The sequence below is a fragment of the Tamandua tetradactyla genome, chromosome 12 (genome assembly GCF_023851605.1).
Source record: "Tamandua tetradactyla isolate mTamTet1 chromosome 12, mTamTet1.pri, whole genome shotgun sequence".
NCBI lineage: Eukaryota > Metazoa > Chordata > Mammalia > Pilosa > Myrmecophagidae > Tamandua > Tamandua tetradactyla.
In genome coordinates this window covers 65,432,697-65,449,398 of record NC_135338.1, presented here as the reverse complement: position 1 = coordinate 65,449,398, position 16,702 = coordinate 65,432,697, and the positions used below count along the sequence as shown (strand labels likewise).

The following is a 16,702-nucleotide window of genomic DNA, read 5'->3' as shown; positions in this document are numbered from 1 at the left end:
TTGTAGGCAGCCGCTAAGGATTTTTAAACAAAGAAATAATATAAGATTAATGATTTTGGAAGATGACTACAGCGGGAAGGACTGGAAGCAAGGAAACCAGTCATTATGCTATTGCAGTAGTCCAGGTAAATAATGAGTCTCTGAAACAGGTCAGAGGAAAAGAAGGAGGAGATGGTGAAAGAGCTACAGAGGGCAGTAGACTGAGTGTGGTATAGGATGAAGGCAGTGATGCTAAAATTTCAAAGCTGAACAACCCCAAGAGGATTATGATGCCATTAACTGAAAAATCAGAAAATCCAGAAAGATGAAGTTCTCAATGGATCATGCCCATGAGATGGTCAAATTGGGAGAAGCCACTTGGATTGAAAAAATTCATGGGTTTGGTACTCAAAAGAAAGGTCAGGGCTAGAAATATGGTTACCCAGTCCTTTCATAGACTTGATTTAGTTCAAACTGGGGGGATATATGAGATTGCAGAAGAAAAGTCTGCAAAGTGGGAAAAGGCCCTTCTCTAATTGACCCGAAACAGAAGCAATTGGAAAAGAAGTAGCAAAGGGCAGAGTCCCATAGGCCAGGGCAGAAGAGAACCTCAAGACCACAGAACGGGGTAATTAAGAGCCCAGGGTTACAGAATGAGGACTCAAAAGAAGATAGGAGTTCACTCTCTGGAAAGCCTTGAGCAAATAAAAGCTTGATTGACTGTGAAGGTGGATACAAGATACAGTGAATTAGAGGGAGAAGAGAAAGAGGAAGCCATGGAGGCAGTGAGCACATCCTACTCTTTAAGAAAATGTTTTGGTGAAGCAAAGCCCAATTTGATGTCCAAACAATATTTAACCTTCAACTCCTATTTCTGTCTGCTCCATGTGTCCTTTTGAGTCACCACCCAGTAGATCAGGCCATCACTCTCTGTGGGCTGCCTATTGGCTTAACTTCCCTGCTCTCAAAATAAACCATAACAAGAGTTTAAGCATAAGCCTAATTTCTCTGCTCTCTAAATAAAATCTACCTTGTTTTCTTCCCCCTTTCAAAAAATCTGACTAGCCACTAGCCAAATACATAATCCTCAAATTAGAGTGGAATTAACTTTAGAAGGGTCTTCTCCATTTCCCACAGGAGGATACTTAAACCAGGGAGGAGTGATCACTCTTGCATACCATCCCCATCTTATGGCAGGCTGCCTCTCGACTCCTAGGGCAGAACCTTTCCTATTATGTCTTATCTAAATCAGTAAATTGTCCTGGCTGTGTTGCTCCTGAATGGACAAATGACAGCCTTTAGCTAGAAGCAAGGGTGGGCAGTTGGTAAGATCATGGCTTAGTCTCGGTGGGACATTGTTTTATTACACCCTTCTCATGAGGACATTTTATAACATATGTCAGGAGATCACATAAGAAATCTGGCTGAAATTACTGTGAGGAAAATGATATAAATCTCACATAAGCAAAAGGTATAAATTTACGAGTTATCTTTAGAAGAACAATTCCAAATTTGGGGTAGTAGGTATTTTCTCCTTTTAAAGGAGTCTAGGTCTTTGTTCTGAAGGACAAATCATGCAAAGCTCAGTGAAGATGTACACTTAACACTTCCCTATTACAGCAGTGGGGCTGCTTCCTTTCTTCCAGCTATTCCAAGACGCTTGTTAAAAGCTTATAATAAAGCAGAGGTGAACTGTGGAGACTAGCATCTTTTATTGCTTGTTTAACTCCAGAGTCTCCAGTTATCCCACTTGGGTGAATGCTGAGAAAGCAAGACAGTAAATGAAAAAGGATTAACAGGAATAAGTGTGATTGATAGGAATTTACAACTAATTCAGACTATAGACACAGGCAATTAATTACTGGCTTAGTGACAAGGAAAAAACTAGAGGGGAAACCCCTTCCACTTTCTTGATTTCATATAAATATGCCCAACATTGAAACTTCACAGAAAGCGATTGATCAGCAGTCAGCTACACATGTGTGTGGCCAACTTAGGTTATGTCCACTTCATTTCAGGGCTGAATGAATGCAGAAGTGCCTGAGAATTGGTTTAGAAAGAAGTTTTGGGTGCTTGGGATCAAAATGAATTGGGATAAGAGAGCTAAGGCTTTAATTAATGAAGTGAAGGTCCATAGTTGGGAATTATAAGTTGGGAATCAATTGAATTCCTGAGCTGTTTATCAAACTGCTCTGTGCCTCAGTTTCTCTTGTGTGAACATCCTGAGCGTCTGTCAGTCTGCATTACTAGCCCAGGAACACTACCTTTCTTTTGATCCACATACTGAGAGGCAGCATGGAAAGACTTGATGAGTACAAGTCACAAATAAAATAATAAAATCTTGTACAGTTGCCTTCCTCAATTTCTCTTCTAAGCACTAAAATGAGTTTCTTGGGCATGTGAATATTTTTGCAGCAATTCAAGCTGTAAATTACCTAGCCTTACCTGTCAGGCTCATAGCAGATTCTTACAATGTGGTGTTCTGAGAACTTTGGGCCCAGATAGCCTTTTATATATTAAATGCTTAATCCATTTTGAATATAGTTATGGCAGCATTAGGTGTGTGTATGTGTGTCTTAGTTCTGTAGCAGCAGGGAAGGCAGTATTCCTCCTGGGCAAATCAAGGAATTGAGGTCAATCAGTAATCAGCATCTTAGAGTGAAAATTCTTAGAGCAAGGTTGGACCAAATACTGGATATCAATTTGGGCCTTGCAGGTTTTTATTTCACACTCTATCCCATTTACAGTTGTACTTTTCTGTAATGCGACAAACTAGCACAGATGGTATAATATGTGTGATTTTCGGTGTTTCTCATTTTTGTCCCTCTACAATTCATTCACTGTAATATTCATCACACTTAAGGATCGCTGAGGCCCTGTAAAATGCATAGTGTGAGGTGGAAATGAGTTTGCCTGCTGATAAAGTGGAAGTCCGCTGAAGGCATACTAGGCCGACTGGGCCCATAATGGAAAAATAAAAGCTAATGTAGAATGTTTTTTAAGAATCCTGTGTTTTGTAATTACTGCTTTCTTTGGGAAGAAGAGAGAAAATTGAATGGAATGATGAAGAGCAATAGCATTTTGCATGCAGTGCAAAATCAGTGAGCTTCCAAGGCAGCCTGGACTCAGCAGAGAGCCCTAACTCAGATTTTACTCATTTACATCGTCAAGTCATAAGTGTTTATTATTCAGATTTGTCTGCCATTGTCCCCCCATCATTTTGCCAACTTCCTTCTGTTTCATAAAAGATGTTCCTATATTCTACCTTCTCTGAGTAAATAGACCCTGTGCCAACACCACATTATTAGGTGCAGCCTTTTCCTTCACTATTTTGTAGACATATTGAGCATTACCATGTGCATTGCTCTATGCTAGGCCCTAAAGATACAAATATCTGCCATTTAAGACAGACAAAAAGAAGTGATAATTGCAATAACAGAAACATGTACAAGATGTAGAAGTAACGCAGAAAGGAAGTTTAGGATAATTAGTACTCTGTTTCTCTGACAGACACAACACCTGAGAAGGATTTTTGAAAGACTAAGTAGGAGTCCCTCAGGCAGATGATGGGTGGAAAGGGGGCCCAAAAAACAGAGTACTTGGAGAGTAGGAGCAGGGCACTGGCTGCAGGTAGTTCAGTATGGAAGAACAAATGGAAGAGAGGTAGGAAATAGGACTAAAAACAGAAGCAAGGCCGGGACTTCATCCTGTGAGGATAATGGGTGGACACTGGGAAGTTGAAATAGATGAGTAAGGTGATCAGATTTGTAGTTTTCAAAGATGGCTATGGGGCATGCCACTGTGGCTCAGTGGCAGAGTTCTCGCCTGCCATGCTGGAGAACCCAGGTTCGATTCCCAGTGCCTGCCCATGTGAAGAAAAAAAAAGATGGCTCTGGCAGCCATATGGAAGGTACATTTGAAGAGTCACTTGAGAGGCAGAGAGATCAGTTATAAAGCTTCCAGGGTAACCCAAGCAAGGGATGATGGCATCAGTGGCAGTAGAGGAAAGAGGATAATTTGAAAGTTATTTGGGAACAAATAAAGAAGTTGGTGATTAAATATAGGGAGTGAAGGTGAAGGAGAAATCCATAGTGAATTTGATTTCCTGTCCAGATATTGGGACAGATAATGTAGTCAATTCTCCAAGAGAGGGCATATAGGAAGAGAAGGAAGTTCGGTGGAAAGAGTTCAAAAATCGGTGGAAAGAGTTCAAATTTGGTTATGTTGAGACATCCATGGGGAGAAATCAAGTAGGCCATTGTGTAGATGAGTGTAAACCTCAGAGACATGTCTGGATTACAAATATAGATGTGGAAATCATCAGTATATACAGTATGGTTAAGCCATGGGCTTGCTGAAGGGAGTGGGTCCAATGAGAAAAGAGGACAGAGAACAGACCCCCAAACACCATCGTTTTAAACAGGGGCCTTTGGGAAGAAGGGGTCCAGTGACAAAGAATGAGTAATAGCTCTTCCTTCTACAGCTGATTCATTCCATAGCCACGTCACCCTATTTTGCCAAATGGCCACTTTTCCCCTCACTTCTCTACTTTGTTTCCTTAAACTGAGTATCTGTCCCGCTCCCCACAGTTGAGAAGGATAGCAGGTTGTGCATCCTTTTCACAGGTCATTGTCATTACAGACATTGGGGGCATTCTGAAAGGGACAGGAGTGTTAGATGCATAACTCTACCTTCTTCCTATCCCCTTACAATGCGGCTTTACAGTCTGCTTTTCTAAAGGTGACTGTCCAGGTTGAGGTGATTACTACAAACATAAATGCTGTATTTATAGTGGCAAATTTGTTTCAGTGGTATGCAGAGCAGTTGCCATGAGCAACACCGAAAATGAGCCCCTGAACTGAAATGAATGTTTGAAATTAAACTTCTCAAGATCTGCGTGAGGAGTCATTGTCAAGCTCTTTTCCTCCACTTGCATCAGGCTTGTGTGTTGTGTACTTTGCCTTTGGTCTAAAAAGGTCTCAGGGGAGAGTAATTTGGCCCTGATTCTGGAAGTATGTTTTTCATTTTCCTTTTCCAGCAGGTGATTTGTCAGTGGTTAAGGGGTTCTTATCCCCTGTATCTGGAAGTCTGGCTGGATTGCTTCAGGGTGCCATGTCTTTCAAGTGGGAGGTGCTGAGGAACCAGCATACATTTGTTTGAATGCTCAATGGACATGAAGTATTATTTCTCCTTACCTGTCTCTGTTCCCACTTATCTTTATTAATTTATAACAAGCACCCAGTTTCCCCTCAAGTCTCTGTTTCTCCGACAGTGCATTTACAGGTTGGTTTAGGTATGAGAGGGTATGTAGCAGCTGGCAGGCTGTCCCTTTTGATGTTCCTCTGTCTTCCTCTGAAGCAGCAGCTCAGGCAGAAAGGCAGGCTCGCCCTGAGAAGTGGGCAAGCAGGCAAGAGACGCTGTACCCAGGCCCGACTTCTCTTCCTGCTAACACTTTACACGAGAGAATTCCCTTGGCATGAATTTGGCATTGCCACCTTCATAGGACCAAAAATTTATCCAGAAAGAGGCCCTATGGTGTATTTTACAAGAAAATTCAACCTTCATCTGACTGTTTTGTTCTCCTCCTGCACAGCTGAAATGTAAATGACTCCTGGATAATGACATTGTAGCTCCCTCTTGTGTCGCTGTGGCTGATGCTCGGGTAAGGTTTCTCTTCCCATTCAGGAAATATAGATAATATAGAATCTGCCAAAATTGGCAGCATTTTAGGTAGATTTTCCCCTACACAGTCAAAGCAAACATGAAGTGATTTTCTCCCATTTGAAAAGAAAGTCTTACGTGAAGATACGGGACAATTCCAGCTCCGTTCCTATTTCACAATTGGGGTGGGAGAGGAGGGCGGCTGGGAGTTCTGTGGAAATCATTTTCCTTGGGCTATAGAATCTTCAGATTCCTTTGAGAATTCCTTGAGCCAGCTACCCTTTTATGAGGAAGGAATGTGAATCCTTTTCAAGAAAGATATGTGAAAATGGAGGCTCAGAAGTTCATTTCATCCCTGGTAGAAAAAATACTGGCTAGGACAAGAAGGAAAGGGGTGTGGCGGGGGCGGGGGGGGAGGTAGCAGGTGGAAAGGGTGGCTTGTTTTCTGAAATAACTTTTGGACTAGGCATTTATCATCTGAAGTCAGGTCATTTGAGGTTTTTTTAAAAAAAACAGAAGAGTCAAGTTATTAATATTTGAAAAATGGCTGCTGTGTGGTACATAGAATAATATAATGCTCCCACCTAAATTAACATCATCGCAGGCCCCATAATAAAGATTTATGAGGTAACCATCATATGAGAAATTCTATTATGGAAATCTCCATAGGTCTGTATTTTGGTTGTAACTGTTTTCATGGTTATGAGCTGATTAAAAGCTCTAGCTAGTATTTTTCCCCTCTTTCACACTGCACACTTTACCCTTTTTCTTTTGCCTTTAAAACTTGAGTGACCCATTATTCTTCAGCCTAATGTAAGGTGAAGTGCTAAGGAAGTGCTCCCTACTCAGACTGACTATCTAGGCAAACCATTTTCCTTCAGATTATCCAAAGTGGCTGAACAATTTATCATTTCTTCTTCGTAAATCACTTTGAACCTTTATCTCAAGTTGATCTGTGAAGCTGAACATAAATTCTTGTTGTAGTGTCCCATGTTCTTATCTAAGCACAGTGCTCTGGGGAATCTTTTCAATATGTGTGTGTGTGCGTGTCTGGACACAATTAGAATATCACAATCAGAGCATCTTTCTCTGCTTCTGATGCTGAGCTACGAGGTAGCAAGTTTTACTCGGTGCACCTTGGCATGGTGAAAACTATAGACTTGGCCAAACGGTCCTCTCTCTCCTAGCTCTAAATTGGCCTGTCTTGGATTAGAACATGGTGCTGATCTTAACCCATTTATCAGGGCGGGTCTGGCAGGGAGATATAGAACTTTTAACAGCTCCTGCGTCTACCAGACCTCTGGTCACAGAACCTTACTGCTGTGGCACGTGGCTCTCAGGACTCAAAAGAAGAATATATTTTCCTAAAAATCTTGCTCTCTTTGTTTGAAAAATATGAAGGATCTATAAGATTGCAATACTTTTAATGTTTTCAGGTTGTTTATTGTTCTAATTGCTGTCATTGTTCCATTTGTATGGCTGAATGGCCTAGAAGTGCAAACTCTACGCACTCTCTCTCGTTCGGTACTCACAACTACCCTGTGAAGTAGGCTTCAGCGTTCTTTATATTGTATCCTTTATTAAGGGGACTGTAACCCGGAGAAACTAAGTGAAATGTCTGAAATTACACAGCTAGTAGCAGAGCACTGACTTGAATCCCAGGCCTCCGTAGTCCTTGGTGAGTGTCCTTTCTACATGACAGCTGGAGTTTAACAATGTAGTCTCGGTCGGCTAAACTCAGTCTATTTGACTGACTTTTCAAAGACTGAGGTGTTGAGACCTTTCAACTTTCGTTTCTGCAGGCAATGTGATATTGGACAGATTATTAAAACTGGGAAATGGGATTAATGGTGCCATATATTGGATTCAACTCCAACTAAGTTCAAATACAACTAAGTGATGACTAGCATAAGATTTTTAAATACCTGGTGACACATAAATATGAAATATTAACAACAGTACAGTATAGAAAGAATTAATGTTGTGATTGATGAGCATATAGGATTATATATTACACAGCATGTGCTGCGACTTTGAGAGCTTTACAAAGATAATATTTTCTGAAAGATATATGTTTGAACTTGAACTCAGCTCGGGGACATCTCTGTTTCAAAACCAGAACCATCAAACTCATTAAATAGGTGGTAGAAGACTTGAAGGAGACTGCTTTCAGATATCTTTCTCTTTCTTTCTGTATTTCTATGGCACTGATCACTGGTACCAAGACTCTTTGACTGTAGTAAATATGTACAAATACAGCAAATGAGAGGGGGATGCTTCTCTCTCCTGAGACTCCCTTGCCTTTGGTCATTTTTTAAAAATATCTATTTGAATGGAAATCAGAGCATGCTGTTTCCCAGAACCAGGTACCCATCAGCATCCTTCTAAGTAAATGATACTGGAAAAGGCATTTAAAAAAATTTTTTTTTGCTTATTTTCTATATTGCTATAATGCATGAGGCATCATAAACACTACAAAGAGTGCCTGTTGGTGGAAGGCGATGATACCTGTGAAATATGCCAGGGTGCTGTGGCTGAGGCATAAGGTGAACACCGTTCCCTGGTCAGCAGGGTGGCACAGGGGACACCCTAACCAAGCTGTTGTGAACTAAGAACCTAGTATTAGAGACAGGTCTCCCATTTGTCAGCTTCTCCACTTCATGAGGGCAATCATTTGGGGGGAGATCTTATTTACTTTTTGCTGTCCTAACCCTTTAAAACTAGAAATACAGTAGTTGTTATAGTATGTAGAATTCTTGACTGACTTTTTTTTTTTTAATTAAGAAACTTCCTTGATCTGTAACTACTTAATACAGGTCTGTTTGAAAGGTCTTATTACCTGACTATTGGGCCTTAAATGAGGCCTGTTAAGAGAAAGCATAAAACTCGGAATCCCACCACTGAAATGGTTTTGCACTAACTAGGTCAGACCAGTGATTCTCTTGGTCCTTTGTCCTTCCCCTGCCAGTGGACCACTGTTGCCTGAGTTGTGAACATCACAATGATACTTCCTCAAAAAGTTAGGAAAACTCATAGTTTACCTGGCCAATTGTGTAACACTCTCTTGACTTATGAGAAGTTGATGCAAAAGATGATGAAATAAGATACTCCAAACGTACTTTATGATCCATTTATTGGGCTGCTGGGTAAGCGTGGGCTATAAGCCTCCACAGAAGGTAGGTGAAAAAATAATTTTTATTGTGTTTTCTAGATAAGGTGCAGGGTATAGTAGAAAGAGCAAGCTTTGGCATTAGACTTAGTTTACATGGTAGCCCTAGGCATCTCTTTCTTTTTAAATTTTTTTTCTTAGCTTCTCAGCCTACTTTGAAGAGTAAACGTGAAGACTGGAGATGGCACACGTAGAATATTAAGCACAACGTGGCACGCAGATAGCCACGAGAAATGGTTACTACCATTTTTACTGTCAATTGGCACTGAGCAACCAAGACCCCTTCTAAAGACTTTGCTATATCCCTGTTTGTTTCTAAGCTGTCACCTTACAGTTAATCCTCCTTTATACATCATATAAAGAATGAGTTAAAATTGTTTTATTTACTTTATTTTTTTCAGATCTGTAAGAGCAAAGCTAAAGAATCTCAGCAGTATTATCATAGCTTGGCTGTCCGGCAGAGTCTGGCTGTCCATTTTAACATCCAGCAAGATTGCGGTCATTTCCTTGCTGAAGTCCCTAACCGTCTACTTCCCTGGGAGGATCCTGATGCTCCTGAAAAGACAGAGGATGAAATGAAAGAGACCGAAGAAGACATGGCAGGAGAAACTGATGAGAAAAGCTCAGAGCCCTGCTCTGAAACAGAGTCACCCCAGAAGGAGAGCCAGGGAGTTGTGAGCAGGAAGCAAAGAAGCCATGTAGTGGTCATCACCAGAGAAGTTCCCTATCTCACGGTGGCTGATTTTGTGCGAGACTCTCTGGCCCAGCACGGGAAAAGCCCTGATGCATATGAGAGGCAAGTGTGTCTGCTGCTTCTACAGCTGTGCTCCGGCCTTGAGCACCTCAAACCCTACCATGTCACTCACTGCGACCTACGCCTGGAGAACCTGCTGCTTGTCCACTACCAGCCCGGGGCCACCGCCCAGGGCCTGGAGGCTGCAGAGTCCAGCCCCACCTCTTCTTGTTCCACACGACTTATAGTGAGCAACTTCTCTCAGGCCAAGCAGAAGAGCCATTTGATGGACCCTGAGATTCTTCGGGACCAGTCCCGCCTTGCCCCAGAGATCATAACGGCCACCCAGTACAAAAAGTGTGATGAATTCCAGACAGGCATCCTCATCTATGAGATGCTGCACCTGCCCAACCCCTTCGATGAGAACCCAGAGCTGAAAGAGAAGGAGTACACGCGAGCAGACCTGCCTCGCATCCCACTCCGCTCCCCCTACTCCCGAGGCCTGCAGCAGCTGGCCAGCTGCCTCTTGAATCCCAATCCTTCTGAGAGAATCCTCATTTCAGATGCCAAAGGTATCCTCCAGTGTCTGCTCTGGGGCCCCCGGGAAGATTTCTTCCAGACTTTCACCACCTCCCCCAGCTCAGCGCAGAGGAACACCCTTCTCCAAAATTGGCTAGACATCAAGCGAACACTGCTGATGATCAAGTTTGCCGAGAAGTCCCTGGACAGGGAGGGTGGGGTCAGCCTCGAGGACTGGCTTTGTGCTCAGTATTTGGCTTTTGCCACTACAGACTCCCTCAGTTGCATTGTGAAGATCCTCCAACACCGTTAATATGTCCTGGATGCTGCTTTTACTTCATTTTCACCTTCTTCGTGTTGCCCACGCACTTCCCCTTCCTAATGCTCAGTTCACATAAAGAAGAGAGACAGTCCTTCTGTTCCTGTCCACAAATGAATGAGTCCATTCAGAACGGTCATCCTCAGCTCCAAATCAAATGGGAAGCTGAGTCAGTCTTAACTTTTCAGAAATTTAACAGAGCAAACATGCAGTTGCCTTCCACTGGGACACTTTCCACCCTAATCGTCCCACAAATGCAGGCTTAAAAATAAAATGAAAGTACACATCCTAGAATGGACAGTTCCTTTGGTATGAACTCAGAGAACTGTGTCCAGTTTCTCCATAATTCCACAAATCACCTTTTTTTTAAGCACCAAATCTTTAGTCTCACTAGCAATAGACAAATTTAATCAGTTCCTACCACCATCTAGTAGGCTCTCACAGCAGACTCTTTCTTCCTTGAAGGTATCAATAACTGGCTCTTTTACCAGGCAGAACTGCCATCCTTAGCAGTTTTGATCACCAAGAACTACATCCTTTGTTCCAGTAGATAGTAGCAAGAAAAGGAGAAATCCCATCCCTTGAGTAATAGAATCGTTTTTATTTCTCTTATCAATAAGCATGTGACGGCATGGAGGATGGTTTAACAGTCTCCCCTCTGCTGCCACTGCCCAGTTCTCCTTCACCTCTACTCTGTCTCCTTCATCAGTGAAGTTTGGGTTTATCAGCCACTTGTAGCCCATTACAGAGCTAGCCCCAAGATGGTATCACCAATGCCTCAGCAGGGTGGAGTACAGTTCAGAGCTTATCAATAGCTGGCAGGACACAAGGAGATGATTTTCCTGTTTCTGCAATTCTCTAGGGGCCATCAGGGGAACAGAGTTTAAAGTACCGTTGTTTGATTACTGTCAGAGCTGTCAGCATTGGCAGCCGGGGCTGGTGGTACCCTGATTACTGTCCGCACCCCACCCCCAGCAGTAATTGGCTAGCTTCCTTCTATCAATAACCAGTATTAACTAGTCTACCAAATCCTGTAGACAAAGAACCGAATGAAATGGCTGTCAGCTGAGTTCTCAGGTCTCCTTAGAGGATGGCACTGTTGGCTTTGGGATGGCCAGAAATCATGGGAGGGAGAGAAGCCCACTTGATGAGACTGCTGACCTCCTCCTCAGAATGCTGACCTCTTCTATAGAGACTGCCTCGCAGTATAAGTGGCACATTGCTCCTTGTGACTCTCTCTGAAATGGCTCTGGAGGACAGCTTGCAGGGAATTTTGATTGAGGAAGTGGGTGGCTGAGAGCTGTTCACCGTGCATGGAGCCTGTGCTCCTCTCCTATGGATATATGTGCAATTATTGTATGTAGTTTTTAGCTGTATATACAGTGTTTATGTTGCAACTTCACCTGAAGCAAGATCTAAAGGAACCCTGCCCTACTTCCCTGGCACATATTTGCGCTGAGAGACAAGTGTTTCTTCCACAGGTGTGTGTCTGTGAGTGCATGTGTGTTCTTGTTTTATTCAAAACTGTGAGTATCAGTTTACTTCAGCTTTGAAATCCTGAATCACTCAAACAGTGTGTGTGTTCATGCGTGTGCCCGTGTGTGCATTCCACACATGCTAGACAAAGAAGCCAGGCCTCTGGGGAGCAACCCGTGGCAGGGTTGGTAGATGTGTTCTTTGCACCTAGTGGGTGAGGGAACCCTGGGGCCCCTCGTATACCAGTGCAGAGTTTCTTAAAGCCAAGACTGATGGTGCAGTATTACTTAGCATATTAGTGGCCTTGGAAATTTCTAAACTTTTAACATTTTAACAGCCTTTCATATGATTCACCTGTATCAAAGAGGATCAAGAAAGGAGAATGTATTTTATCATGCTTTTCTTTTTCTTTTAAGAGAAATATATTTGAAAAGGACATACTGAGGATGTCTTTGTCCTCCTGGCCAGCAGTTCACCAAAGAGCTGGTTGGCCCACAGAGCCTTGCCTCCTCTCCCCAGAGTGTGGGGCTCTGTCCCTAAGAATGGCACATGGTGGGCATGCCGCTGCAGGCCAGCCTGCCCACTCTCCCTGTGTCCTGTGGCATGGCTGTGCCTTGCCTGGTAGGCTGGTGTTTGTTGGTTCACCCTAGCATAGCTCTTGTGCACATAACTCCCTGCCTGATTATACACTGAAGCGACAGCACACAGACCACTGACCATGTCAGCCAGCGCATTTCCTTGGCCCCCGAAGTTTGCATATTGAGACACACCTTACCAATGTTGCTCTCATGGTGCCTTGCCCATGTAAATCTGAATGTTGACTGTTTAATGAGGTTACGTATTTAATACAGAATGTTTCCTGGTCCCTCAGTTTGTTCTCTAGGTATATATATATATGTTTCCTTTTTTTCTGTAATGACTTGGATTCAATCGTCATTTTAACTCCATAGTATAAGCATGGACACCCCCCACCACCATCATCTTACAGCACTGGTCAACCAAGCACCTCTTCATATCAGATGTGCTTCTTACTGTTTTTGTATTTAAATTTATTAAGGAATAAAGGTGAATGTCAACTAGTCAGAGAAGAGCCTCAGACTTCCCAGAGACAGCTGGCTAGATTAATTTTTTCCTGGGTGATGGCCAAGGAGTGTGAGGGTGGGAAGAGAGCGTTGCAGATTAGAGCAGACTGCAGAAAAGAACTCTATTTCTAGACAAGTACTACACCATCAGATGGTCCTCAGAATATTTTTTCCAAAGTAATGATATTCAGTAAATCTAACATTATCACAAATGTTTTACATTTCCATTTTAATTATAGTAGGAGCTTGAAATTCATTCACCAATTAGAAAGAACTCCTACCCTCATTTATAGAGTTATATTGGTTTTGGATTGTGACTCGTATAGCACTTTATGTTTTCTCAAGAAACATCAAGTTGATGTCTTCGATATTAGCTTGGAAATTTGTTTCTTTCTGTTGAAGTCTGTCTGTACTATAGATTCTTCTGTTTATATTGAGAGTATAAACAATTAAGCCGCTTTTAGAATTTTTCCTTAAGCCACATAGAACAAGACCAATCTCTCTGATACATTTGGGTTGCTAGAGAAGCAGGAGACTGATCTGGAGCAGCAAAGACCGAGACTGAATGTATAGCAGAGTGCCTTGTTAGGGTAAAACCTAGTCTTGAAAGGACGAAAGTCAATGGATGTTTGCAGAGAGGACTCAGAAGCCTCCCAGGCTTGCCTGAGAAGAGCCGCTTTATATTAAGTACACTTATTCAGTGCATGGAAGCTAATTCATAATGAGTAATGGCAGGATGGGGAAGAGGTAATTGAAACTGTGTAACCAACAAAAGAATCATGAATGAGGCCCACCAACTCTTGAGATAGAATCGGAAGCCAGGAGAATGGCAGTGGATTTGGCTTTCAAGTTTTGCCCTCAGAACATGGAGGAACTGGATGAGGTGTAGAGGACTCCCCAGGGGCCAAAGCAACCTAACATACTGATGTTGAGAGAATGAAATCAAAACATATTTGTTAGAATTTTAAGAATCAGAGTAGCCTCCTTTGTCATTAAACGGGGCCAGTTTTGCTTCCAAACTCAGAATAAGCTTATGAGCATGGAACACTCTAAGCCAAGAAATCCAAACCTCTAGAAATATTAATACTGACATTTCTGGAAGTGAAATTAACTAAAATTGTAAAATTCTAGCATTGCAGAATTTCCAGGAAAAATCTTTGGGGCCTACTAAATAGTAGAGCACGGAAAGATTGCACCCAGCTTCCCAAATTTGAGTTATGAATAGTTTGGTGCTGGGAAGTAACCTGACATTTGGTTTTGTTGGACCCAAAATTAGGATTTTTTCCCTAGGTTTTACCAGCAGTGATCTGAAAATATGTAACATGATGTCAGAAATTGGGATGGATTTAAGACACTGCCCTGTATTTCAAGTGATGCTAGATATGCAGATAAAGTATGAACATACTTGGAGAGAGGGTGAGAGGAATATGATTACCTGGGCCAATTCTGACATGTTTTCCATTCCCCTCACTAGTTAATAACGATTGAAAATTCTGCTGCAGTCTAATGAGTGAGCAGGATGGCTGCCCATGAAACCGGTTTATTAGTTTTACCTCATTGAAGCTGATATTCTCAAAGGCCCAAAATGCTGTGCCGAGACAAATCTGGTGCTGCTCCTGCTGAAGTGTGCACTGAAGTCCAGCTGCCCTGCTCTTGGCAGCACCAAAGTGGGGACCCCGTGGACCAAAAATGATGCTGTAATGGAAGCCAGAAGAGCTGCAATGCAAGATCCTAGATAGAGATTATACCAAAGAAATCAAGCCTTTTTATCCTGATGTTTCTAAGGTGATGAGGTTGAGTTATGACCGATGCCATGGGAGGGGAATTCACATACATTCCATGTCAAGGTATCGGCTGATAAAACCCAGCCTCAAAAAAGCACTTTTTTAAAAAAACAAGTCCATTTTGTGTATTAGGGGGGAAAAAGATGATAATGATGGAGCCGTAGGCAAATTATAGCTTCACCAGATTTAAGGAGCTATTCCACCTCCCCTTGACATGACTGTGGCTTTTACCCGACGCTCAGCTTGGGAATATCATATTCATATGGCACTGATAACTAGCGGAATTTATTTTTCAAGAGTGATGGTAGTTTCAATAGGTTGGTTGAAACAACTCTTGGGAAATTTCTTAAATTGCAATAGTTTTTATAAACCTTCCTACAGAGGTGGTTACCACTCATCACCACCATGTAATAAGTGCCCAGAATGTACAAGGTGCTATACAGCTGTTAAACATTCCATCCTTGCAGCTGTTTGAAATTAGAGTAGGTTTTTTGTATCAGCCACTGCTAGAAACTTTCCCCACCTAGGTGGGCTGCAGGGGCCTGCCATTCAGGCAACCCCATTACATGTTTCACACTCCAGAGAGCCTCTGTGTTGTATTCCAGTTTCTCACATATGCATCCCACCCACCCCCATGGCTCTTTTTTTTAAATCAAGAAAGTTTCAGGGAATCAAGAGGTCGGAAATTTTTTAATCTAGCAGAAATATAGAGTCATATATTTTGCTATGAATATTATTGTATTACAGAAAATCCACTTTGCCCCGTATAGTGTGTGGAAAGTTTGTGTGTGTCTGCACTCATGATAACTTGAATGTTGAACCAGCACTATGGCTTCAGGGTAGTTTTTTTTTTGTTGTTTTTTTTTAAGGAAAACCACAAAGCTTCAGGAAACTTACTCCAACTACTGCTTGGTTATTCCTCCCTCCCTTACCAGTTTTTAAGAGCGTTGTGTGTGTGAACACACTGGGTTGGGATTTTCTGTTGCTGTGCAGGTCATGTGGGCATGAGATCCAAAGCAGAAGCAAGATGTTCTTCTTGGTGGTGGCAATCATGGTGGACCGCGTTCCCATCTCTTCTAATCCCTCATGACTGCCCATGCTTTCTCTGAAAATCCTGTCTCTCTTGCTCTTTCCTGGAGCTTCACCTCTCTATTTCCATATTTTAGAGTTGTATAAACCTATCAATGAAAGGCCCCCCTCTGTCACCAGGTGGTGCCGCCCTTTGGTTTGCTGTGGTACTTTGCTGTGTACTCTGTGGCATCATGTTACTGTGTAAATAAATCTTTTAATATACACTAAAAAACAGACTTGCACTTGTCATTTCAGAAACTCTTCAAAACAGATGTGCTGGAGAGGGTTTGGTGGCAGATGTAGGTATGTCCTTCATAAGGCGGGACATGGTGACTTTTACCATTGTGCCCTATACCCTCTTGAATCCACACCCCCTACTAACATATATCTTTTTTTTCTCCATTATTTCCCTAATCTAAGAAAACTACTCCAAAAGGAAAGAACACCTGCTCTCCCCAGACTGCCCAAGGCTGCCCATTTGCTGTGTGAGATCACCCCCTGGTGGCCAGTCACCATAGAGGCTTCCTTGGTTTGTATTAACATGTTGAAGATGCTTAGTTAGGTGGCTCTGACTAACTTTCAGTGAAAATCACAGAGCTGTGCAGATAATATGAGCAGGGAAGGACCTTCTCCATCATTATCTGCTACAGGATTCACCTGCCTTTTGCCTGCTCCTTAAGGTATACAGTCACACACAGGGCCCTCACAAAGGCAGACAAGCTGATGTGCAGACACTTCAATACGTGAGAGAGGAAGCCCTTAGCTTAGGCAAGAAGAATCAACAGTCCACGGTTTTAGCAACAGCTATGTTATTAGAATGAAGTTGATGAACGTGAAGACATGTAGACTCTAAATTTAGACTGACTTTTATAACTCTAAACCCTTCCACTGGATACTGTCTACCCAATG

The 16,702-nt window shown here is 42.4% G+C and overlaps 1 protein-coding gene across 19 annotated transcripts in view; it reads left to right on the top strand.

Annotated features, from left to right (window-relative positions):
- PEAK1 (pseudopodium enriched atypical kinase 1) overlaps positions 1-16,012 on the top strand; it is a 363,497-nt gene extending 347,485 nt beyond the window's left edge. For all 19 annotated transcript variants that reach the window (XM_077123673.1, XM_077123672.1, XM_077123660.1 and 16 more), the window contains one exon: positions 9,211-16,012. In XM_077123673.1, coding sequence (XP_076979788.1) covers positions 9,211-10,374 — 1,164 coding nt within the window. In that variant the 3' untranslated portion in view covers positions 10,375-16,012. The remainder of the gene's footprint in view (positions 1-9,210) is intronic.
- Positions 16,013-16,702: the final 690 nt, after the last annotated feature.